Source organism: Lemur catta, chromosome 15 (assembly GCF_020740605.2).
Source record: "Lemur catta isolate mLemCat1 chromosome 15, mLemCat1.pri, whole genome shotgun sequence".
Classification (NCBI taxonomy): Eukaryota; Metazoa; Chordata; class Mammalia; order Primates; family Lemuridae; genus Lemur; species Lemur catta.
In genome coordinates, this window is record NC_059142.1 from 47735533 (window position 1) to 47761256 (window position 25724).

Below are 25724 nucleotides of genomic sequence, written 5' to 3' on the forward strand. Positions count from 1 at the left end.
AATGATTATAATAAAAGAAACCATTCCTTTCTTCTAACGTATGATATAATGTAATGTGTCATGAGTGTCATACTCACCACATGTGCTGTTTGGCTTTCGGATCCATACCTGTAGACGGTTCATCTAGCAGAGTAATCTGAGGATTCCCCAGCATACTCAGAGCAAAACACAACTAGATATAAAGAAAAGGAGGAGAGAGGGATTAATAAGTCTTCGTTATGAAGACTTCTATCAAGACAATATCAGGCACTAAGCTATCAATGAAATGTAAATGTATTTGTTTAATGAAAGTACCTTTCGCTTGATTCCTGCAGGTAGTTTCTTTATAGTTTTCTGAAGATATTCTTTTAAATCAAGTGCATTTGTTATTCTGCAAAATGGACAATACAAAATGAGTGTACTATGATATACATAAATACAAATATAAATTGTGTTGTGATCACTGACATTGTTTTTTTTCTAGGACAGTTACTCAGTTGAAGCTTATTATAATCAGGTAAGAACAAAAATCTCCAATTTACATCATTTTAAACAAATTAATATCTTGATAAAATGGTTCACTTTAAATCAAAGTAAGTTTCATGACATTTATAGGTACATTCTTCTGTAATCAGAATGATAAAAACTGGCTTTTTATAGCTATCATAATTTTTTAAAGAATATATGCAATTGGTCTACAGGTATGATTCTTGCTCAGGATGTAAGAATATATGAAAAAGTGATACCATCTATAAAAGTTATGGTGTACAAAAATGCTTGTTATGAAATTTTTAAAATACAAAATGTAAACCTTTCACCCAAATAACAAATGGGATGTAAAGACAATTATTTTACCGGCTTACGACTTCTTTCAAGTCACTCGCAGTCATTCCTTTCACAGCTCCATAAATTTCAAAATGTTCCTGCAATGTAATATCTGGCCACAGCGGGTTTATCTGAGGACAGTAACCCATACACTTAATGGAATCATCATCTTCAGTTGCCTCTGAAGAATAATCTCCTAGAAATACCTATAGAAATACAAACCAATTTTTACTATTTTTGCTTAATTTACATGTTAAGGAAGTAGCAAGTGGATTAATCCAAACCCTTTCCTAAAGTATTTATTATCAGGTCAGATTTTTTTACCCTTTTTGATGATAGGTATCTTAGAATGCAGTGACATGTACAGAAAGAGTAATTATAATGCAGGGTTGAGTGAGAAAGCAAGCTGCAAGTTTAACTAGAATCATCAGGGGAACTCATTAGAAGCTGGTATTTGAGCCAAAGAGTTACGTGAATCTAGTGAGTCATTTGAATTTCTAGGGAAAGGTATCACCAAACAAAGGAATCATCTTGGGCAAAAACTCAAAGAAAAGAGTATGCCTAGCACACCAGGAAGGCAATGAGTCAGTGTGGCTGGTGTGCCGTAAGCAAGGGAGAGAGAAGCAGGAAATGGGATCAGGGCAGTTTTGTGAAGTTTCCACAAAATGGTGAGTGACATGCTTATAATGAAAGACTAACTGATGGCAGTGTAAAATAAAGACTAGCTCCCATATATCCTGAAGTTAATACAATTGTCTTCCATTAAGTTGGTGGACAGGCCAGGCACAGTGGCTCACACCTGTAATCCTACCACTCTGGGAGGCTGAGGGGGGAGAATCGCTCGAAGTCCAGAGTTCAAGACCAGCCTTAGCAAGAGCGAGACCCCATTTCTACTAAAAATAGAAAGAAATTAGCTGGACAACTAAAAATATAAACAAAAAATTAGCCGGGCATGGTGGCACATGCCTGTAGTCCCAGCTACTTGGGAGGCTGAGGCAGAATGATTGCTTAAGCCTAGGAGTTTGAGCTAGGCTAACACCATGGCACTCTAGCCTGGGCAACAGAGTGACAACTCTGTTTCCAAAAAAAAAGTTGGTGGACAAATCACCCATGCATTAAGAATTACAAAAGCAGAAATACCATATATGTGTGTGTCTGCATGTGTGTATGAAAATTTCACCATATACATTATTTTTGCAGATAACCAAAAAGATCATAATTTGACCAAGCTAAGAATACTAAAACCATAAAAACTGAATGCCAAAATCCCATTTGTCATTAAAAATTTATCTTAATTAAAAATGTAAATCATATTCAACATATCTCACACTCTTATGTATCATACCTGGCCTGAAGTTGGTTCAATATCACCAACCAGAATATTAATAATTGTGCTTTTGCCTGCACCATTTGGACCCAATAGTCCCAAAATCTCTCCTAAAGGAATTGAAAAAAAAAAAAACAAAAAAAAACTATTACATTCAAATCAAACTAAAAGTAGAAATTACTCTTCTGGAAAAGTTAAGAAAAAAATAATTAAATACCAGCCTTTTTTCACACAGAAAGAGATGTATTTAGTTGCCACTTTCTTTACTTTTCTTGAAAGAAGAAAATCTTTCTTGTCATCATATTCTTTATGCAAACTGCTGACCATAATGGATGGTTTCTAATAAGGGAAGTTGGATTTAAAAAGAAAGTTATAAAACAAATACCTATAATGAAATGACAGGCTGTACATACCTCATGTCCATATCATAAGAACTATATTTGCTAATAAGGGGGATACTGCACAAATACATATCCATTTATAACTGAAATCCTGGCTTATTCAAAAGTAAGTAGACAAAAATATTTTTTCGAAGAAACATTTTTTTCAGATTGATTCATATACAAAGAAAAATATTTTCCAGATCAATTGCCATACAATGGGAACTGACCACTTCACATTTGATATGACTTAACCACAAAGACTAAATTACCTCCTCACAACACTGGCAACTGATCAGCTCTTTGACCTTTAGCCTTTCAGCTTTGACATCTTCATCTTCATCCTCATTGTTTGGTGGTTCTAGAAATTTCCTTTTTTTGGACTTTGTTGAAAGAGTCCTAAACATACAAAGGTAACAGATTTTCAAATAATTAAAATAGTAAGAAATTCAGGTACTATATAAAGAAAAGACTGAAAAAATACACCAACGTGACATCCAGGATTTTCTCTGAAAGGTGGAATTACAAGTGATATTTTTCAATGATTGACAGCATTTGGATGCTATTATCTAAATTCATTCATTTATTCAATAATATTTTTTATGACTGTATGTGTCAGGTATTCCACAGAAAGAAAGATGAAAAAACATGAACCATGTCCTCGAAGAATTTATAACCTGGGTATAAATGAATTGTCCAGAAAGAGTAGATACAGAGGGCTGAAGTCAGAACCCAAAGGAACACCATTTTTAAAGACAGGCAGAGGAAGAAGTAATTGCAAAGGCAATTTTAAAGTAATAGTAAGAGGGCTAAAGAGGCAAAAAGGAGATGACATTATGGAAAACAAAGGAATAGGAAAAAATTACAAGGAGGAAAAAGTTAATCATATTAAAGGCTGCATGAAGATTAATTAAATAAGCTGAGCCTACTAAACAAGGCAAAGACAAAATAATTATTAGTTATCTCACTGCAAGTAATTTTCAATGGAGAGGTAAGGGCAAAAACCAGATTGTAGGGCATTAAGGAGTGAATGAGAGGTGAGTAACTAAAGATGGAAGGTTTTTGGCTATAAAAGGAAAAAGAGATAATGGAATATGAGCTAGAGATGGATTCATGTTCAAATGAGATTTAATAGTTAGTTCTTTTATACATGGGAGAAAGGTGCTCCTCCCTTCTCCCCACCAAAATACCCAAAACACCCTATATATCAAGATCCGGAAGGGAAAAATAAAGAGAGAGAAAAGAAAATTGAACAATATTTTTAAATATATAGAATAAATAAAGACTTGGATAACAGAAAGGGCCATGCTTCCTCTGGGACTAGGAAAAGGCAAAAATGAAAGAAGACATGGGCATTTATAATTTATAATAATTAATTGCTTCTGTTTTCAGTGATAGATTGCAAGATCATGTACTGAAAAATAAGAAGTGAGGTGAAGTGACTTGAGGAATTTGAGGAGTACAAAGAAAGCTGGGGATAAATATTGAAAAGAAACATAAGAAGGTACTAACTGGGAAAATGTCATAGGTTACCCAACAGTATTAAAACAGAGATGAATTTATATGACATAAATGTGTAGTACTATCAAATGGCACTGTTATTTTTTCTAGCATATAATTAGATTCATCAATAACTATAATTTTTAGTGGACAGGTCAAAGAAATATAAAAGCTGAGGATGTTGAAACGGGATTAAAGTGTTGAATCATGTGAGCAAGGCTGGATAGAGGGAAAAGTAAAAACAGCGATTCGCTGATATATTTGGAAGGATACGAAAAACTCAAGTATATGAACCATAGGAGGAAAAGTCTAATAGGAATAATAATAGAGGCAGAAAGATGAAAAGTTCTTGGTAAGAGTTGGACATTGAAGTTTAAGATTTTACAGATGGAAGTTAAGAGCAGCGGTAGCATGGCTCTGAAGCAAACAGATGAAGTGGAGTCTAATGCAAGTAAATGGAGTAGAGGCAAAAGTCACTGGCTTGAAGAAAATCAGAAACTGAGGGGTTAAAGGGTGTTAAAAACGTTATCTATGTAGATGCTGAAATCTTCCCCAAGTTGACAGTAGAAATAAGGGCAATGAGAAGAAAGAAGAGCCAGACGGTAAAGTCCTCAATGGGTGGAGGAACATCTAGCAGTTAATAAATAACCATTATACATTTACCTATACTTTCCAATTTTCTATAGTATGTTAATACTCAGAAAATAAATTAAAAAAGATGTGAGAAATATAAAAAGAAATTCCAAACTAATTTAGTACCAACACCTATAGTTCAACAAATAATTCTTCCTTAAACTTAAAATAACCTGTAAAAACAAAATACACAGACATGAAGAAAATATTTGCAAATCATATATCTGATAAGGGACTTGTCTCCAGAATATACAAAGAACTCTTACAACTCAATAATATGAACCCAATTTTTTAATGTGCAAAGGATTTGAACAGACATTTCTCAAAAGAAGATCTAAAAATGGACAATATAGTTGGTCCAAGGGTTGTGGGTTATTGTTAAGTTGATTTAAAAATGTACAATAAGCACATGAAAATGTGCTCAACATCATGAATCATTAGGGAAATGCAAATCAAAGCCACCTGAGAAACCATTTCACACCTACTAGAATGGCTAAATAAAAAAGACAAACAATAACAAATATTGGCAAGGATGTGGAAAAAACAAAACCCTCAAGAATTCCTAGCATGAATGTAAAATGGTACTACCACTTACTTTGAAAAACAGCCTGGCAATTTCTCAAAAGGTTAAACCCAGAGTTACCATATGACCCAGCAATCCCATTTCTAGGTACTCACCCAAAAGAAATGAAAATATATGTCCACATAAACACTTGTACACAAATGTTCTTAGCAACATTACTCATAACAGCCAAAAGTGAGAGCAACTCATTGATAAAGATATAAAGTATAGTATATACATACAATGTAATATTACTCAGCAAGACAAAGGTAACGAAGTACTGCTACATGCTACAACATGATGAACCTTCCATACATTATGCTAAATGTAAAACCATATGCTGGATGCCAATTATACTGTCCAAATCTCAACAACTTTTAAAACATTTTCTGACAAATCTGATGATATTCCAACATTAACATGTCAACTATAGTGAAAATATAAAAGTTATTAATAAATATACTTAAGGCACTTAAAAGAATCAGTGGTTTTTTTTTGGGGGGGGGCCTTGAGTTTTTCAAAGTGTATTTCCATTGTTTCTTTCTCTAAAATGTTTTAAAATGTATTACATAAATCTTTAAAACACTGGGCATGCAGTAAGCATAATGGGAAGTACATAAACGTCAATTCTCACTGTGTGCATTAATGTTAATTTTGCAAAATAAATATAAGAAAAAGGGGAAAAAATTATGCTGAGTAAAGGAAGCCAGACCCCCTCCCCCCCAAAAAAAGACTATACATTGTCTAATTTTAGTTAACATGAAATGTTCAGAATAGGCAAATCTGATGGAGACAGAAAGTAAATTAGTGGTTACATAGAGCTGGAAAGTGGAATAGGAAAATGACTGTTAATTGGCACAAAGCTTCTTTTTGGAATGTTGGAAATGTTCTAAAATTATATTATGGTAACGGTTGCACAATTGTGAAAATATACTTACAAAAAAACATTAAAACTTAAAAGAAATGAACTGACCTGAAAAACGGATCCTGTCTTATTGATCTGCCTCCATATTTTCTCTCATAGTACTGTAAGAGGAAAATCCACAGTATGCACTGCAGATAAGGCTAAAAAGAAGAACATATAACAGCTCATAACTAAATCATTTTTTCTCCTTTGCCAACAGAATCAAGTTGGCATGAAGTTCCTTACCATTACCAAGAAAATTAATCACAACTTTTTTATGCTTTCATAAAGATAATTAAAAATGAATTTTAGTACAAATCACGGTAAAATTATTTTTTAGCAAATCCTTCACATAATTTTCTACCTCTGTAATGTTCATTTATTGTCAGCTTCATAAGATATAATCAAATACAAAAGCTTGTTTTTGCTTCTAAGGAAGCCAAAATTATAATTAAATGAAATTAATAATATGTAAAAAGGCTAAGTATATTAAAGTGGACATATTCAGTAAATGAAAGGTACTACCACTGAAATGCAGATTAGTGAGCATTAACTAATACGCTTGACTTTTCATGCACTTTCTTTTTTACACAATCAGAAAAAAACTAAACAGAGTTAAAAACATACAGCCAAACTATTCTTAAGGTAACATGCTAATTCACGACACCTTTTGCTACTTCTTACCGATATAACAGCCATCAAAAGCTTATCCCTATCCCATGGATTGTAGGTGTCCTCATTTTTTCGTGTATTCTTCCAAGAAATCTAAGACAAATTTGAAAATGTATATGCTGTGATATGTAAAATATCTGGATTAAAATGAAAAAGTATACTTTGTTCAAACAGGATTTTCTTATAAATAAGTTTCCTACTCATATTAATAATCTATATTTTATACTTAAATCTTCCCTGCCCCAAAATATTTCTAAGAGGGTTGATATAAATTAAACAAATTAAACTGAAGCCAAAAAAGGGGGTAGGGGGTAGAGCAGTTAGTGAGTAGAATTAATCAGCCATCTTAAATCAGGAATTCATAACAATTTTTTTTTCTAATCACATGAAATTTTTTTTCAATTAGCCAGGCTTAAGAAAATGAATCTGTCTTTTTCTGGAAAAAAATCTCTTACACTTTATTTTCTCTCATCCCTTTATAGTGCAATACATTATTTAATCCTTGAAAAACTCCTAAAAACAAATACTGACTGAAACCATACCACACTTCTAATTATGTACATCATCAAAGAACATGTAAGGGACATAATCCTCCTCTTTTGAGAATTTATAGTTTAAAAACATGCTTGAGAAGATCACACCAAATTTTTAATTGCCACATTAATAATATTTAAATAAAGCAGAAGTAATTAATCTAACACATTTTACTATTTTCAATACAGGAACTAAGATCTCAAAGATTAGGCAGCATTTATGCTTTTAAAATATAAAAATATCTAACAGAACTACCTTTACGAAAGAAATCAGGCAACCTAGAAGTGGATAGATTGGAATGACTATACAAAAGGTATAATGGAGAATAGTTGTAACTGTGTATCCCATAAAGAAAGTTATTTCGGTGATTGCAATGCAAGCCAACGCCGTCTAGAGGAAAAAAAAAAAATTAGAAAACCAGTGACAAAGTGTTTCAAAATTTCACACAAACTTACTTGTAAGTTAGTGTCTCAGCATTAACTATGTTTTCAATCCTCTAATATTATAAAACAGGGAACTAGAGATGATACTTAGCCAGGCAGCATCAGTACGCTGATACCAGTTGTTTGTAGCTGGTATCCTTGCATACTAGTTGTTAAATGCTTTCTATATCATCCCTGCATAGAATGGATGATGCAGAAGACAAATATACATGCAAAAAATGCTGCCAGCTCTCTATCTAAATTCTGCACTTAAAAAAGACATGTAACATTGTTTAATATAAGTAGGAAGAGTTTATGATTTCTATATAAGCTATGAAAAGCTGAAATAATAAAAAATATGACTTACCACAGAATAGACAAATGACCAAAATTCTCTGGTATTTAAAATTTTCTTAAAGGTGAAAGAGGCAATATAAGTGAACAGAATAACTGATGGAACATAACCAATAAGGCAAAAAACCTGTAAATCAGAAATGTGTATGTTTATGTAAAAATATGAATAACTAGCAACACATGATATGAAATACTAGTCATATTAAAATATTAAGGAATAATTATTCTTCAACTTTTATTCCTCAACAAATCATTCCAAAAACTGAAACTGCAGTTACTTGAAAGGTTATTATCCACACTTCTACTAAATGAATAATAGTCATTCTTTTAACTTATGAATACTAATACGGTCATTTAAACTGAACACTATTTACCGTTTGTTATACCAAGTAAAATACCATCTCTCATTTTGTTATAAACAGGAAGTATAGCTGGTTACAACTTTATCTCTCTCATTCAACTATTAGCTACTGTTTTAATATACAGCACTTAATATATTTTGTAGTTTTCAGGAAAACATTTATTATTATATATGGTAGAAATTAATATATGAAGTCAGTATGATCTCTAGCAAAATTGATAAGTCCACATTCAGCACTAATATCTCACACCTAGCTCTATTTTCTTTTTCCTATAAAAATCATCAATGAGAATGTCTATTAGTCAGTCATTTACATGTGAACATGAATGTGAATCCAATTCTTCCTTGGTATTTTAAGCGATATTTTAAATTATGGAATAAGAGCTTATTCTTTGTGAAATTATGTTCAGGCATAAGAACCACCAAGAAAGACATTTTAAGGAAGGAATACGTTTAAGTATTCCTGATTACACACAAGTAGGCAGTCTACGTGAAAAATAATCTGTTTCAAGAAATTATTGTGAAATAGTAGTAATCTATTGTTTTACAAAATTATACATAGTGGTATAAATTGAAGTGATTACATATATTATATACAATAGATACTTGCTCTATTTTCTTTAAAAAAATTAATAACCAAATTATTCAACCATTTGCCAGGCTTACAGTTTTTTAAAATAATATTTTATCTATAAATAGCATGAGTACAACTGATGCTAACTTACCACAGCAAGGAACTTTACAGCATAAAAATATAATCCATAATGAAAAGCAAATAAGCTTCCTAACATCAAAATAAGAACAACAAAAAATAAGGGGATATCAACTATAGCTTGTCCAATCCAATACGCAGATGGCAAAAGACCTGAAAGTTTAAGTTGTGTATAAGCTTTGATCTAAAAAAAAAAGGAAAAAAATTTTTGATTAAATTTGATTAAAATTTTAGACATTTATATACAAATAAAAAACTAGTAAATTATTGTAGATTTCTTTTTTTTCAATGTGTTTGCTGTTTTTAATTACAGTGTACTAAATAAATGTTAGTTTTACTATTTTTGACTTACCTATACATTCATAACGTATCAACTAAACAAAAAAGGTCACATTCCAGGCCTATAGGTAATATCAGGGGGATGGGCGGGACACGGACAATGTATGTAACCTGAGGTTTTATACCCCCATGAAGAGTTGCAATAAAAAAAAAAAAAAAAGTCCTCCTCATACTAAATATAAATTCCCTGATGGGCTCATTATTTCCAAGATGTAACAATTTCAACCAAATTTTTAAGAATCAGAGTACAGTAGCAATATAAGTGAACAGAATAACTGATGGAACATAAGCAACAAGGCAAAAACCTGTAAAGCAGAAATGTGTATGTGTAAGAAACGTTAAGACTGAAATAAAGTGAAAGGTGTCACGAGGGTTATAGCTGTGCAAACAGTGAGTAGCCAAAATATTGCTGCTTTTTTGAAAATCTGTGAAAATAGATGGAAAGATATGTTTAACAGAAAAAAAGATTCTCACTTTTAAAAATTAAACTTTCATGAAAATACTAACAAATTGCTCAGTACCCTCTGGATTTACATAGGGCTTTCATTTTAAGTGTGAAACTTTATACATAGACAATCCATTTGAAAGCCTTTCATGTACACAGGGGTAGTACATAAATAAAAGGCATTATTTTTACCACAAATAAATAGCATTTTCATGTATTATTAATAGTAAACTTAAATGATCATAGTTTTCCTACCTCATGCTCTCACAATTTAATTTGAAATTTTAAAACTATCACTTCCAAATACCTAACAATTTTATTCAGTTGATTTTTGTTACCTATAAAATATAGATAAAATGTATATATATATACATACATTAATTATATATATAAATTATATGAAAGAGTTGGTCGTAGAGTGAGATAAGGGATTAGTTAAGCAGAAGAGGGTAAATCAAAAAAATGGGCAAGTTTTATCTTTAATGAGTTACAGGTACATCTGACATAGTAAATTTGAATATAAGTATAAAAACAATCCAAATCAAATACAATTATTTTGGATAATTCAAGCTTTTGTCATCATACATTGCTGGTAGGAATATAAAATGGGATTTCAAATTATTGCCAATAATTTGGCAATTTCTTCTAAAATTAAACACAATACAATTCAACAATTGCACTCTTTGGCATTTAACCAAGAGGAATTAAAACTTATGTTCACACAAAAATCTGTATGCCAATGTTCACAGCAATTTACAATATCAAAAACTGAAACAATCCAGATGTTCTTCATCAGGCAAATGGTTAAACAAACTGTGGTACATCTTTACCATGGTCTATTACTCAGCAATAAAAAGGAATGGCCTATTGATACATAGAAATTGGATGAATTTCCAAGGAATTCTGCTTCATGAAAAAAGTCAATCCCAAAAGAAAACTCCATTTTTGGAGTTTTCTCCATTTATATATGGAGAAAATGTATAAATGTGACTCTATTTGTACATTTTTGAAGTATCAAAATTACAGAAATGGAGAAAAGATTAGTGGTTGCTAGAGGTCACAAAGAGAAATGGCTATAAAACACAATGGAAGGGATCTTTTAGTGATGGAAATGTTCTGTACCTTGACTGAAACAATCAATGCCAATATTCTCGTGATTTTTTTATAATTTTATAAGACGCTATTATTGGGATAAAATTGGTAAAGAAGACACAGGATCTATCATTTCTTACAACTGAGTATGAATCCACAATTATCTCAAAATAAAAACTTTAATTATTATAAAAGGCCAGGCATGGTGGCTCACACCTATAATATCCTAGCAGAAGGGTCGCTTGAATTCAGGACTTTGAGGTTGCAGTGAGCTACGATGATGCCATTGCACTCCAAGGGTGACGGAGCCAGATCCTGTCTCAAAAATAAAAAAGTTTAATAAAAAACACTGAAGGCCAAGCATGGTGGCTCATCTCATGCCTGTAATCCTAGCATTTTGGGAGGCCTAGGTGGGAGGAGTGCTTGAGGTGAGGAAGTTGGAGACCAGCCTGAAGAAGAGCGAGACCCCGTATCTACAAAAAATATAATAATTAGCCAGGCATGGTTGCGTGCACCCATAGTCCCAGCTACTCAGTTGAGGCAGAAGAACTGCTTGAGCTCAGGAGTTAGAGGTTGCAGTAAGCTATGATGACACCACTGCACTCTAGCTGGGGTGACAAAGAGAGAGCCTGTCTCAGAAAAAACAAAAAAACAAAGAAACAAAACAAACACTGAAGGTGAAACAAAAAAGAAAAAACATAAACGTCCAGTAAGTTTTATCTTTGAGTGGTGGGGGGATTACAAATTTTTATTTTCTTTATACTTTTCTATATTTTCTAAATCACTATAAAAAATGAATATTATTTTAAAATACTGAGACTCGAGTTACTTTTATACTAAACAAATTTATTTACAATAAAATTTTTGTTGGAATTTGAATTTATTTTTATTAAAATTTATTAAATATAATGAAGCTCTTTAGTCAGCACACTCTGTAAACAAACTTAGACAAACTTGTTTTCACTGAATTAAGATCATCCATGGAGAGGATAAGAATGTTGATTAGAGGAGTAAGATATAATTTCCACAGAGTGGAAAAGTAGAAGGCTTTGAACAGCCAAAAGACTGTACAAGATCACTATGGGCCTGTAGGACAATAAAAAGACAGGTTCAGAAAAGAAAGTGAAAGAATACCAAAGAACCTCTGTATATTAATACTTAGCAATTTTTCCAAGGCCCTACGGATAACAATCATTTTTCATCTATATTTCTTTTTCAGCTACCAATGGTGTCTTTACCATTCAATACACTCTATTAAAGGTTAAATGGGAGAGGCAGGTTACTGTGCCAGTTAAGAATATATTAATAAAGATTAGTCAGTTCCCAGATCCACCATTAAAACAAGATGAGTCAACCTGGGGAACTTGTATGAACACAGGAACACTCCCATATTCAATTTCCCAATCTATAAAGTGGGTAATACAAAACTTACCTCATAATGTTGTAAGGATTAGAGGATTTATTTTTAAAGCATGTACCAAGTCTCAAGAAATAAATACTATTTATCACTATTATAATAAAAATTATAATAAATGCATTTATACTCCATTTACTTATTCCTAAAATAATTTTACTAAGACTTGCATCGTGCAAATAGGTTATTTTCTATATGACATTTATTATTAGCAAACCATATCTGTAATTTTTTTTAACTGAGTCATTACCTTATGATTCTCTGCATTTTCCATGGCAAAGTAAGGTGGCATTGCAGTAACAATGATTCCAAGCAAAGCTGTTTGAAAATATAGCTCAATTTTAAAAACTATGTCAGTAATTTCCTGAAAAACAACCACAGAATAAAAAATGGAACTGAGAACCATTTTATATCATCTTAGTACATCCTAAAAGAATACCAAAACCTCAGAAAGAACACATTAGAATATCTATCCTAGGCACAGTTTCTGAAAGAACCAGTGGAAAAATAACAGATTATAGTAGATTACACTACCAGCTCTACCACTTATTAAACAGCTATTTGATTCTGAGCAAATCATTGTACTTCCATTTTCTTATCTGGCATATAAATTAAGCTACTCTATTTATTAATAAAAAACAATAATGTATCTGAAAAGCAATTAGCATGTGTACCAAGGAGCCTATGCAATGATAATATCTGAGAAAGATCTTTGTTGTTTAAAAATATTTTAATTTTTCTTTTATGATTACTATTAAAAATACTTATGCTTTAAAATATATGTACCAAAAAAAGAACCTCCTTAATTCTGAAGCAAACTAATACTGGGGAATCCTAAACACCTTGATGTAAATTATCCCCACTCAAGTTTTAAGAAGACTAGAAAACCTCACAAAATTAATTTCCACAGATTTTGTTTACTATTGATTGGCTTTTAATAGTTACTACATCTATGATATGCATATGAAGTTTTATCTATATCTACATTTACTTACTTGAAAGAATGGGGTACTCCAGATCTGGATGGTTTCAGTCACATTTAAATGATAAAGATAGTAGTTACTAATTATATTCATCAATACAGGTAAAGAATAGACCATAGTACTGTTGAAAACTGCTGTAAAAACATAGTCCTACAATAAAAAAAGGAGATTTATTACATACTATACATAAATATACATAGATATATTATTACTATTATCAAGCTTTCCTCATCAATTAGGTTAATTCTCATTAACTGTACCGAAAAGCTGCCTCAACAAATCATAGAAATAATATTCAATGACAGATAAAGACAATCTGGTTTGGAATGTGCACATATTTTGATATTTTAAACGAGTACATAATATAAAAATTAGATTCCCTGTAGCTTTCTATAATATATTGGTCATCCATCAAGACATAGAATATATCATAAATAAACATAGCTAGCTATTTCCAAAAGTAAAATCTAATTTCTAACTAATGAGGTCAAATCAGCAAATGACTAATTTTAGAAGAAATATTTCAATTTTTTGTAACTTTAACTTTCAAATGAGTGTTCATTCACATGCATCAGTCTTACCTTTTCTAATTGCATCACATTTAAAGCTGCACTATGGGGAGCAGCAGATACATAGTCACTGTCATTAAACATTGTCACCATAATGTTCCAGTTTGTGAAAAAGCTAATAAGATCACTGATATCCGAGTCTGGTGTTAGAAAATAAGCAAATAATAAAGAATTAATTTAAATGAGAAACAAACATAGGTTTTTAATAACATTGGGAAGATCACTTTATTTTTAGAGAAGTATCTTGTTCTCATTAGCTAAAACGTGATTAAAAACATTGGCTCTAGAGCCAGTCAGCCTGGTTTCATATCCAAGTTGTACCACTTAGACTATTTGTCCTGCAACCAAGTTACCTAGATGCTCTAAGACCTCAGTTTCCTCTTTTGTAAAATGGGGAAAATAAGTAGATCTGCCTCATAGAGTGGTCATGAGAATTAAATGAGTATATACACAGGGTTTAGGACAGAACCTGGCACATAGCAATTGTGCAAATTTTAGCTGCTACTGCTGCTACAACTATTTATGCACATTGAAAACTAAGCTATAATATATAAAATTCAGTTAAATAGTGAGACTAAAATCTATTTGACAATTTTGGGTAACAAGATAACCTGTTGAGCTCAGAAGGGTATAGGACAAGGTGTGGTAACATCACTCCCTAGATTTTACTACTACTGATCTCTTATCTCTAGCCTGCCAGAGTGGCTATGTATTCAGAGAAGAGAGCTATATTATAACTGAAAGAATCATATCACCTGTGGCATCTCTGCAAGAATGGTAAGATACTACCCAATGTATACATACACACAGAGGCTAGTGATTACTGAAGGAACAGTGGTTTTATTATGGACCAGCAACAAGGCTAGGAAATATGGAATATATAAGCAAGCAACTCTTAAGAATATAAAAGCATAATGAAAGAGACAAACTTTGAAAATACTAGAATTTCTGCAGTTCAGTGAGAATGAACCCAAAACAGAAAGATTTGAGATACACGTACAATTCCCCCAGACACATAAAAAAAGTCACAATTATCACAGTATAAGGTTCCATGCAGTATTACATTTTAGCAACATAAAACCAAAAACAAGAATTCTAATGAAAGAAAAATTTGAAAAACGTAACATTTTCTATTCAAGAGTAATTTTCTATCACTAACGGCATCTTCCCCAGAAAGAACATACTAATGAATATTCTATATGTACCATATGTACATATATATGTAAGATATTAAGCACCAGATTTTAATAGTGAATTTTAATTTATAATCATCCCTAACACCATGCTTATTATTTTAACACTAGGCAAAGCGCTTTAGTTAATAGCGAATCAAAGAGGAAAAATACTAGAATATAGGTGAAGTGTTAGGAAGTGTTAAATCCCAAAGAGTTTGTGATCATAGAAAAGGTTATATAAAATGCAACTTTCTAATGTATTTCAGCAAGATTAAGTTAAGCTAAATCTTTTGTTTTGTTGTAAATTTGCCAGAGTTAGCTAATCTTGATTTTGTCTTCAAGAACCTTAGGACTACAAGTTATCTATTTAAATGGGGAATGTTGTATGAACAACTGATCATGTATGAATAAAATTTCATACTAGGTTTTAATACCTTGAAAGTCAGATTCCTATGTCAGTTTTTTTATTTTTGAGCTTTGGTCAAGTGCATATGTTTTGAAAAAATTTTTTCCATATTTGAAAATTATGTAGTAAGAATGTCAATAGAATATCCAAAAATATCAATTACAAATCTAATGTACTTGATTATAGATATTTATATCTAATGCTTATTTTTCCTAGTTTTAACTAATTCTTCAGATTGTCTTTGAAAGATTAAACATTTCTATGTAGATATGTAACTGCATAAATATTATATACTGTAACTCTTCTAAAAAGGATTTTTCAACTTAAGTATATTTCACTTATGAGCTTTGAGATAGAACATGCTAAGAATAATGTTGCTATTAAAAAAAGGAATTTTATGAATATGCACAGTATAAATTAGGATATTTAAAACTTTCATTTACACTTACAACAATATATTTCATTTTTGTAATTTCATTTCTGTAATATATTCTTTGGCATCAATAAGTATTTAACTTAATTTAGATTTCATACAAACCATGTCTTTACCTTAAATATATTTCTAAAATCCAAATCTCTGACCTGTATCTACCCCTCAACCTCATACCCCACCCAACACTCATTCACAGACCTTCACACACTCTCACCAGTAGAATTTTGAAGAAGCAGACTTGTTTTGTATTTATGAGGTTTATCTTCAGGTTTTAGGAAATACAAGTCTGGAACAAGTTTGACAGGAACCACAGCATTTTTAAAAGAGTGATGCACCAAAAACATAAAAATCTGAACTGCAAAAAAAATTAAAAGCAGAAGCAACCTGAAAAGAAAAAAAAAAGGAGTTCAAGGTATATTTTTATGTAAATGTATTAAAAAATCTTCCTTCACATTGGTATAGATTTAAAACCCCATTAAAAGATAATCTTTGAAAAAACCAACAAAAAAAGAAAAAAAATCTTAAAAAAAAATAGAAATTCTATTCCCCAAAATGATCTCATGACAATATTGGAGAAAAAGCCAATATTTTAAGACGAAATTACAAGTTATAAAAGTATATTTTAGATCAAAGTCACTCTTAAAGTTTCACAGGGCATATAAACATGTGATTATAACTGTTAAAGAACCAGACATTATGTCTTAAATATTTGTCTCTATACTCCTGAAGGAAATATTTCCTGCCCTGCCTCTATTTTAACCATTTACTTTTCATATATTAACAAAAATATTTTAGATATAAACAAATAGAAATACAGTAAAACTTCGAATAATTATCTTTGAAATTTCATCCTAATCACAATTTAATCATGTTATAACTGCCATGTCTCCTCTAGGGAGGCAAAGCAAGTCTACTACAGTGCCCTTCTATCTGGAAGACAGCTACTTATCTGACAAAATATCTCTACATTATATGTGATAAGTGTTACAACAAGTCACTGGAGAGCTTAGATCATTACACTTTATTTAGCAATTTATAATTTTTCAGGTACCCCATATTTTTTTAAAAATAATTCTTAAATTGTTACAAGTATATGTAAGTCAGCATTTCCAAAAGCATAATGCATTGAAATCCAGTTCCGTAATAAGTTAATATGTATTTTAGGTTAAAAAAAATCATGATTAAATAATATTTGGAAACTCCAGGTTAAAAAAAGTTGAAACAATTTCTGTACAATCTCTCATGTGTTTTATATGCTAATGAATGATTCCTTAACATAAGGAATATAATATGTAATATTTCCCAAATGTATTTGACCACAGAACACTTTTTGTATGGACTGAATGTTTGTACCCTTCCAGATTTGTATGTTAAAGCCCTAACCCCCAATATCTGGAGTATTTGGAGGTAAGACCTGTGGAAGACAATTTAGATTAGATAAGGTCAGGATGGTGGGGCCCTCATAATGAGATTAGTGCCTTTACAAAAAGAGATTCCAGAGAATGCAGACGAGTGCAAACAAAAAGGTCATGTGAACACACAGCAAGATGGTGGGCTTCTACAAGCCAGGAAAACAGCCTTCACCATACTGGTATTCGGATCTCAGCCCTTTGGCCAGCAGAACTGTGAGAAAATAAATTTCCACTGTTTAAGCCTCCCAGTCTATGGTATTTTGTTATGGCACTCCAAGCTGACTAAGATACTTTGTTTTTCAGGGAGTATTTTATGAGAGTGATGTTCAATTAAATAAAGCTAAACATGCTGATTTAAATAAACATTTTTTTCAGTAATGCTTACACAGGAATAAATCAGATATTTGATTGGCATTTGTTTGATAACAAATAAATTTGGTCAAAAGAGCAAATAAATTTAGCGTATTTCAAATATACAACAACATTCTTATTCTTAAGTTTTATTCCTACTACTACCATTTTGGATCTAACAAGATAGTTTTATGTATGTGAAAGTAGTTAATGGTTATTTCCAAATAATTCAATGCCTAGCACCCTAGGGAAACCTTACTCAGAGGGGCTAAAGCTATCTTAAAAGGATGTCATTCTTATCCCAGACCTACTAGCTATTAATATATAGCCTCCTTTATATTTCAGTTTCTTCATCTGATAAATAAGGATAAAATTTCCTTTTCCTGCTATTTATAAAAAGTGGTTATAAACATAAGATGCAAAAATACTGAAAAAATATAAATGCAAAATAAAATTTAAATTATATAATTAGAGAATATCATTCGTCACTTCCTCATTTTGTAGATGAGAAAATAAATGCTAGTTTAAAAGAGTAAGGCTCTAAGGGATGAGATTATCATAAGCATAATTTTTTTCTCTGACACTGAAATTATAGTTGCAATCTTTCAAAACAATATAGATTATTTACAGATGTCCACATTTTAAAAATTAAGATGATAAATCCAATTTGTATCCTTAAAAAATTCATCAGGCAGAAGAGTGATGATTATACTTACACGGATCTCACCGATTTACTTTCACGTTTCAAAGTAAGTAAATGAAACTTTGCTATTGTATACATCTGCTGTTTCCAAAGGCTCATGGTGCTCACTAGAGAAGCCTGGGTTTCAGAAAGAATAAGTAAGCTCTGCTCCATTTCATCAAAAGATTTTGAATCCATTTCTTCATCTGGTGGCTGCTGAGTAAATACACTATAATCTAATTTGCCAAAACAAAGTAAAACAAAAAGAAAATTTTAGTATATTCCTTTACTAAGATGAAAATCTTTCTGAAGCATGTAAATTTTAAAGAAGCACATGTTTTGGTGATTATGCAGAACAAACGAAACTCTGATATTTTGGCAGTACCTATTAAAGCTTAGCATATGCATAACTTTATGACCCAGGAAATCCCCATTAGGTACAAACCCAACAAAGGTATACATATAGGGTTAACCTAAACACATACATAAGAATATTCTTAGAAGAGCCCTACCCAGAATACTCATAAACTGGAAAGAACCCAAATGTCTACAACAGGTGAATAGTTGTGAAATATGCCTATAATAGTATAAAATAATAGAAATGAACAAACAACTGTGTAGCTACATGTAACAATATGGTTAAACCTCACAAACACAATATTGAGTAAAAGAAGCCAGACGCAAAAGGGACATACTGTATAGCTCCTCTAGTCCAAAAATGTCCTGATGCATGCCCATATTTAAGATCTTGTTATCTCCACAACTGTGTAATATTCAACTTCTATGTGAACTTTTCCTCTGTGACTACAACCTAGCATCATATTTTCATCAAACACTTAACTTCTCTTTCATCTCCATGTCTGAGAGACCTCTCCTGGCTTCACTTGGTTTCTCTATTAAAATTTAGCTTCAAGCTTAATTTTTAGCCAAAATCTGCCCTTCAACTTCATCTGTAGTCTGTGGAAGAGTTAAGAGCCAAGTGCCTATTTCAATATCATTTCCTGGCATTCCTGAAGTTGTGCAGGATCACTGGTAGTGTGATCATATAGATTATTAACATAACACTTAAAGGACACAGCAACCTTGGTGATGTGAATAAGGTATGTTGTTCAAATTACTTTTAATATTTAACACACATTTTCAATTACAGTTAAACATTCTAAATATATTGGGAATAAAAATTTCTTTATGTATTTTATGTTGAAATTCTACCAATTAAAGTACAAATGTATATTTATTTAATGATAAGAATAAAATGCTACACAATTGATGACTTCATTTTAAAATCAAAAACAGACATTCAGAACTGTAGATATAGACAGACATTGACTATTAATGCAAATATTAAAGAGAGTGTACCAGTTAGACAACATTAGAAAGAACACTATAACTTTTGGCCCAATACACATACTAGCACTCATAATATTAAACAAAACAAATTTCTGAAGGCTTTATTTCATTTTTAGTTATTTAATTCCATGAAGACTTTCAATAAAAAGTTTTATTTCAGATTCTTCCACAATTTGTGGGGGTGAATTAAAAGCAGAATGCCAGCTTCATCACTTCAAAATTTTAAAAGAAAGAAAAACCACAAAATCACAGACAGTCACTTTTCAGATAAATCGTCTTTGATCCAGACATAATAACAGGAGAAAAATGAAGAACCCCAAAATACACTGCTTCTCCATGGACCACATTTAAAAATGAGGATCTGGTATCATAAATGTATTCCATAGGAGAAATCTTAGAGTTTGCAATTCTGACAAATTACTGTTTCCATACAACAAGGCCAATCCTTTTAAATTTGACTACCAAAACCATGAATAATAAATAAAATTCTAGTAATAATTTTTTATAAAGTTTCCGATTTAGTTTAGCATGACAGAAGTTTATTTCATGATGGAATATTCAGCTTACTCTTGACTTTGGTCTCACAATGATTTTAATCATCAGCCATCATTCCTGCAAAACATATATTTTCAGAACCTCAACTCTTAAAAACCATGAGTTAACATCCCCATTTCCTTCATGCTCCTGACCTACCATCACAATCATTTTGCTAACCTTCAACTATTAAGAAAAGCTTCCTCGGCCGGGCGCGGTGGCTCACGCCTGTAATCCTAGCACTCTTGGAGGCCGAGGCGGGTGGATCGCTCGAGGTCAGGAGTTCGAGACCAGCCTGAGCAACAGCGAGACCCCGTCTCTACTAAAAATAGAAAGAAATTATCTGGCCAACTAAAATATATACAGAAAAAATTAGCCGGGCATGGTGGCGCATGCCTGTAGTCCCAGCTACTCGGGAGGCTGAGGCAGTACGATCGCTTAAGCCCAGGAGTTTGAGGTTGCTGTGAGCTAGGCTGACGCCACAGCACTCACTCTAGACCGGGCAACAGAGTGAGACTCTGTCTCAAAAAAAAAAAAAAAGAAAGAAAGGAAAGCTTCCTCGATTCACATTCTCACCTTCAACTACACAGATCCAGCTTTGCTCCTTACCACATCATCGAGATTGCTCTTGTCACGATCACCATTGTCTTCCACACTATCAAATCCCTTACTGTCTTATATGATACCAAAACTATCTTTTCTGTTTTCATTTTATCCTTCACAGCAATCAACAAATAACTGACCACTTCCTCTTTCCTGAAACACCATTTTTCTAGGCTTTTGCACTTCTATTTTCTTGTGAAAAAAGAATAAGCAATAATTACTCCTTCTTGGTCAGGCCTTTTTTGCTCCTTCTCCACCACTCACCCTCTACTTTTATCTACACTCTTTAACTAAGTGATTTCACCCAATTCCATACCACTATTTATTGATGAGTAACTTCAAATTCTCATTTTCAGCCCTAACGTTCACTTAGCTCCAGATGCACCTCAAACACAATATAGCCAAAATTCATGCCTGGATTCCTTCTTTCCATAAACCTTTCACTTCCCCATTCTCAGGAAACGGCAATCCCATTCTCAGTTCTCAAGCTAAAAGCACAGGAATTATTCTTTTTCTTTTCCTTTTTTTTCCTTATCCCCCCTCCCACCTGCTTGATTTCCAATGAGTTTTACTTCCATATGTGCACATACATGTTGTCTGATTATTAATAGTTCCAATTTAATGGTGAGTACATGTGGTGTTTGTTTTTTCACTCTTGTGATACTTCGCTTAGAAGAATGGTCTCCAGTTCCAGCCAGGTTAATACAAGAGGTATTAGAGTTCACCATTTTTTAAGGCTGAGAAGTACTCCATGGGATACATATACCACATTTTATTAATCCACTCATGTATTGATGGGCACTTGGGTTGTTTCCACATCTCTGCAATTGTGAATTGTGCTACTATAATCATTCAGGTGCAGGTATCTTTTTTATAAAATGTCCCTTTTTCCTTTGGGTAAATACCCCATAGTAGGATTGCTGGATCAAATGCTAGGTCTACTTTTAGTTCTTTGAGGTATCTCCATACTACTTTCCATAGAGGTTGTACTAGTTTGCAGTCCACCAACAGTATCTAAGTGTTCCTATCTCTCTACATCCATACCAGCATTTGTTGTTTTGGGATTTTTTTGTAAAAGCCATTCTCATTGGAGTTAGGTGATACCTCTTTGCGGTTTTGATTTGCATTTCCCTGATGATTAGAGATATTGAGCATTTTTTCATATGTTTTTTGGTCATCAGTCTATCTTCTTTTGAAAAGTTTCCATTCATGTCTTTTGCCCACTTCTTAATGGGGTTGTTTGATTTTTTTCTTGCTGCTTTGCTTGATTTCTTTGTAGATTCTGGTTATCAGCCCTTTATCTAATGAATCATCTCAAGGAATTAGAAAAGGAAGAACAAACCAATCCTAAACCCATCAGAAGAAAAGAAATAACTAAAGTCAGAGTAGAACTAAATGAAATTGATTCCAAAGAATTACACAGAAGATTAATAAAGCAAAAAGTTAGTTCTTTGAAAAGATAAACAAAATTGACAGGCTTCTTGCTAGATTAACCAGATATGGAAAAGAAAAGACCCTAATAAGCTCAATCAGAAATGAAAAAGAAGATATTACAACTGTTACCACGGAAATACAAAATATCATCTCTGAATACTATAAAAATCTCTATGCACATCAACTCGAAAACATTGAGGAAATGGACAAATTCCTGGAATATAATTATTTGTCTTATTCACCCTCTGTCTGGTTTATTGCCTAAGATGTTTTGTTAGTTCTGTTTTTACCTGCTTGGTCAATTTCTGCTTCAACTTCTAGCTTTAAGAATACATCTTCCAAAGTTGTCATGGATACACCATAAGAAATAACACCCAAATTTGAATGCCTGTCTAGAGCAGAAAACAAACCTAAAAGAAAAAAATAAAAGAATGCTGTATAGTTAAGCATCCTGTCATGAATTATTGTAAAATATCCTTTAAAAATAGGATACGGCCAAATTTATTCTGCTAGCACAGTGGTTCTTTGGTCTCAGGATACTTTTAACATTCTCATAAACTGCTATGGAACTCAGAGGAATTTTATTTATGGAAATACATTAGATATTTATTATATCATAAATAGACAATTAGAAACATTTATAGTACTTGAAATTAAAACTGAGAATGTTACTATGTTAAAAAGTCAAAGAAAAATATATACTAGAAAATGCACAGAAACCATTTAAATATTCTTAAGATAACAAAAATAAATCTATTATGTTAACATCAATTTTTAAAAACTTATTTTTTAAAATAAAAAAGTCAATGAGAAGAAGACATTGTTTTATTTCATATTTCTGCAAATCTCTAATGTCTAGGTGTCTTAACAGAGGACAGATGGGTTCTTGTATTTGTTCCTGCATTCAATCTGTTGTGATAGAACATGTCATGCAATCTCTGGAAAACAGTATAAAATCACAAAACTCTGATGGTCAAAAAGGCAAATTCTATCCCAGTATTATCAGGAAAAAGTGCTGACTTCATGAACTCCTCAAGAAGTCTTAGAGTTCACCCCCCTAAGTTTCCAGAACACACTTTGAAATCCCATGAAATATTATGACAGTTTATCAAAGAAATATGAAAGGCAACAAAGTATGGTGGTGAAAAACATGAGGTCTAGAACCAATCTGCCTGGGTTCAAAACTTGGGTCCACCACTTTCTACCTATCACCTTGGGCAAGTTTCCTACATCTTTCTATGCCTCAATTTCCTCATTTATAAAATAGAAGCAATAATAGTGTTAATCTCAGGTATGTGTTGAAATATTGGGATAATGAAATAAACTAATAATTGCAAAAGGCACAGATCAGCACCTGGCAAAAAATAAGTACTATATAAATGTTATTAAAAATGGGAGATAGGTAGGTATAGGTAGACAGAATGACCGGCAGAGTGCATTAAGTTGGCACACGTACTTTAGTCATTTTTTTTTGAAAGAAGCCAATTAAGCTACTACAGAAAATATTTTTTCTAATTATGAGATAAATGCTACAAAAATTCTATGCTACATACCTACATCAGTAATATCCTTTTGGCTATTAAGCAATTCCTAAACAGAAGGAGGAGACTTGAGTTTGAGTTCTTCATTAAAAAGTTAAAACAATAATGCCTCAATGAAAACAATTCAAGGGTTTACCATATAATTTGTTAGAAAATCAGCACATTAACTCTGGCCACCTGGGAGCATGGAAATACTACACCGTGTAGAGAAGTAAACAAAAAGAAAATCAAGAAAACCTATTCCCAATAAAAGATTCTGGTTCAAAACCCAACAAACTTAACATAAGTAATACCTGAAAATTTGTCCATGTCCTTGAAAGGCAAACTATATACAAGTTGTTGGTCATTCTGTTGTAATAAAGTAGCTCCTGGTATGTGTTGCTTAACCAGCGAAGAAAGAGATTCTGTGGCACAATATTTATCTATGTACATGCTAAAGAATACCAAAAACCAATTTGTTAATGATTATTCGATAAACAACCAAAAGTAAATTACAAAGGCTTTACATTAAATTTAGCGCCATAAAATATGGTCACAAAGTACACTATGGCAAACCCCAAAAACAACAACAGTAGATCAAGAGTATAATAAAGAATAAAGTCATTAAAGAATGAACAATGGGCCAGGCATGTTGGCTCATGCTGTAATGCTAGCACTTTGGGAGGCTGAAGCAGGAGGATTGCTTGAGGCCAGGAGTTCAAGACCAGCCTGAACAAGAGCGGGACCCCATTTCTACAAGAAACAGAAAAATCAGCTGGGCATGATGGCATGTGCATATAATCCCAGCTACTTGGGAGGCTGAGGCAGGAGGCTTGCTTGAGTCAGGAGTTTGAGGTTGCACTGAGCTATGCTGATGCCACCGCACTCTAACCTGGGCAACAGAACAAGACCTTGTCTCAAAAAAAAAAAAAAAAAAAGAATGAATGATACCTCAGGCGATAGCCAATCCCCCATTTACTCTTGAGGAAAATTGAAGAACCAACACATTTCAACATTCCTTGTGATATGACAGCTTTCCTATCTGTAAATAGAGATTTACAATTCAATTTCTAAGTTAATAACAGCATTAATAATTGGCATTTATATTTTATGGATAATCATGAGGGACACCCATGTTATGATCTCATTAAGAGTCACCAACAACCTTATGATGAGGGTGCTAGATTATCATCACCTATTTTTCAGATGCAAATACTGAGGTAGTAAGAAAATACATTGCTTACATGTTTCATATATCTATTATATAAGAAAGCTAGGAACTGTACCTAAGCAGTCTGACTCTATTAAATATCATGTGTTGACTTAAACTTGGATTCTTTATATGTGTGTAAGTGTATAAAATTAACACAGCAGGTCTGAGACTGCTATCCTTAGGCCTACTTAAAAGGTTGGCCCTAGGCTGATATTGGGGAACTTGGATTTTGGGAGGGTTCCCACTATTCTCTAAACAAATTGAGAGTGGCTCACTATGCCGAAACTATACAAACAATGAGGTTTATGCTGAACACTTGCTTTCCTTCTGGGAGTCTAGAATTTTGATATGTGCTAGACAGAGGGTGCGTATGACCAGCACTTAATAAGAATCTTACACACTGAGTCTCTGATAACCTTGCCTGGTAGACATTTTACACATGTTGTTACAATTCAATGCTAAAGAAATTAAGCACATCCTGTCGGACTTCACCGGGAGAGGACTCTTGGAAGCTTGTGGTTCCTTTAGATTTTGCCTCATGTATCTTTTCCCTTTGCTAATTTTTCCTTGTATCCTTTTGCTGTAATAAATCATAGCCATGAGT

General features: G+C 32.4%; 1 protein-coding gene across 5 annotated transcripts in view; it reads right to left on the bottom strand.

The window, feature by feature from the left end:
- Positions 1 to 25724, bottom strand: part of ABCA5 (ATP binding cassette subfamily A member 5) — a 78805-nt gene that overhangs the window by 5444 nt on the left and 47637 nt on the right. For 4 of the 5 annotated variants that reach the window (XM_045569524.1, XM_045569523.1, XM_045569526.1 and 1 more), the window contains 19 exons: positions 24859 to 24949; positions 24222 to 24361; positions 22678 to 22797; positions 18501 to 18702; positions 16236 to 16405; positions 14020 to 14147; positions 13451 to 13588; positions 12706 to 12819; positions 9179 to 9349; positions 8106 to 8219; positions 7572 to 7706; positions 6795 to 6875; positions 6180 to 6271; positions 2784 to 2910; positions 2353 to 2470; positions 2150 to 2241; positions 835 to 1010; positions 295 to 370; positions 78 to 172 (listed from right to left, as the gene is read on the bottom strand). In XM_045569524.1, the coding sequence (XP_045425480.1) occupies positions 78 to 172; positions 295 to 370; positions 835 to 1010; positions 2150 to 2241; positions 2353 to 2470; positions 2784 to 2910; positions 6180 to 6271; positions 6795 to 6875; positions 7572 to 7706; positions 8106 to 8219; positions 9179 to 9349; positions 12706 to 12819; positions 13451 to 13588; positions 14020 to 14147; positions 16236 to 16405; positions 18501 to 18702; positions 22678 to 22797; positions 24222 to 24361; positions 24859 to 24949 (2380 nt within the window). Of the gene's footprint in view, positions 1 to 77; positions 173 to 294; positions 371 to 834; positions 1011 to 2149; positions 2242 to 2348; positions 2471 to 2783; positions 2911 to 6179; positions 6272 to 6794; positions 6876 to 7571; positions 7707 to 8105; positions 8220 to 9178; positions 9350 to 12705; positions 12820 to 13450; positions 13589 to 14019; positions 14148 to 16235; positions 16406 to 18500; positions 18703 to 22677; positions 22798 to 24221; positions 24362 to 24858; positions 24950 to 25724 lie in introns of those variants that run through there. The other variant, XM_045569527.1, reaches the window with a different exon arrangement.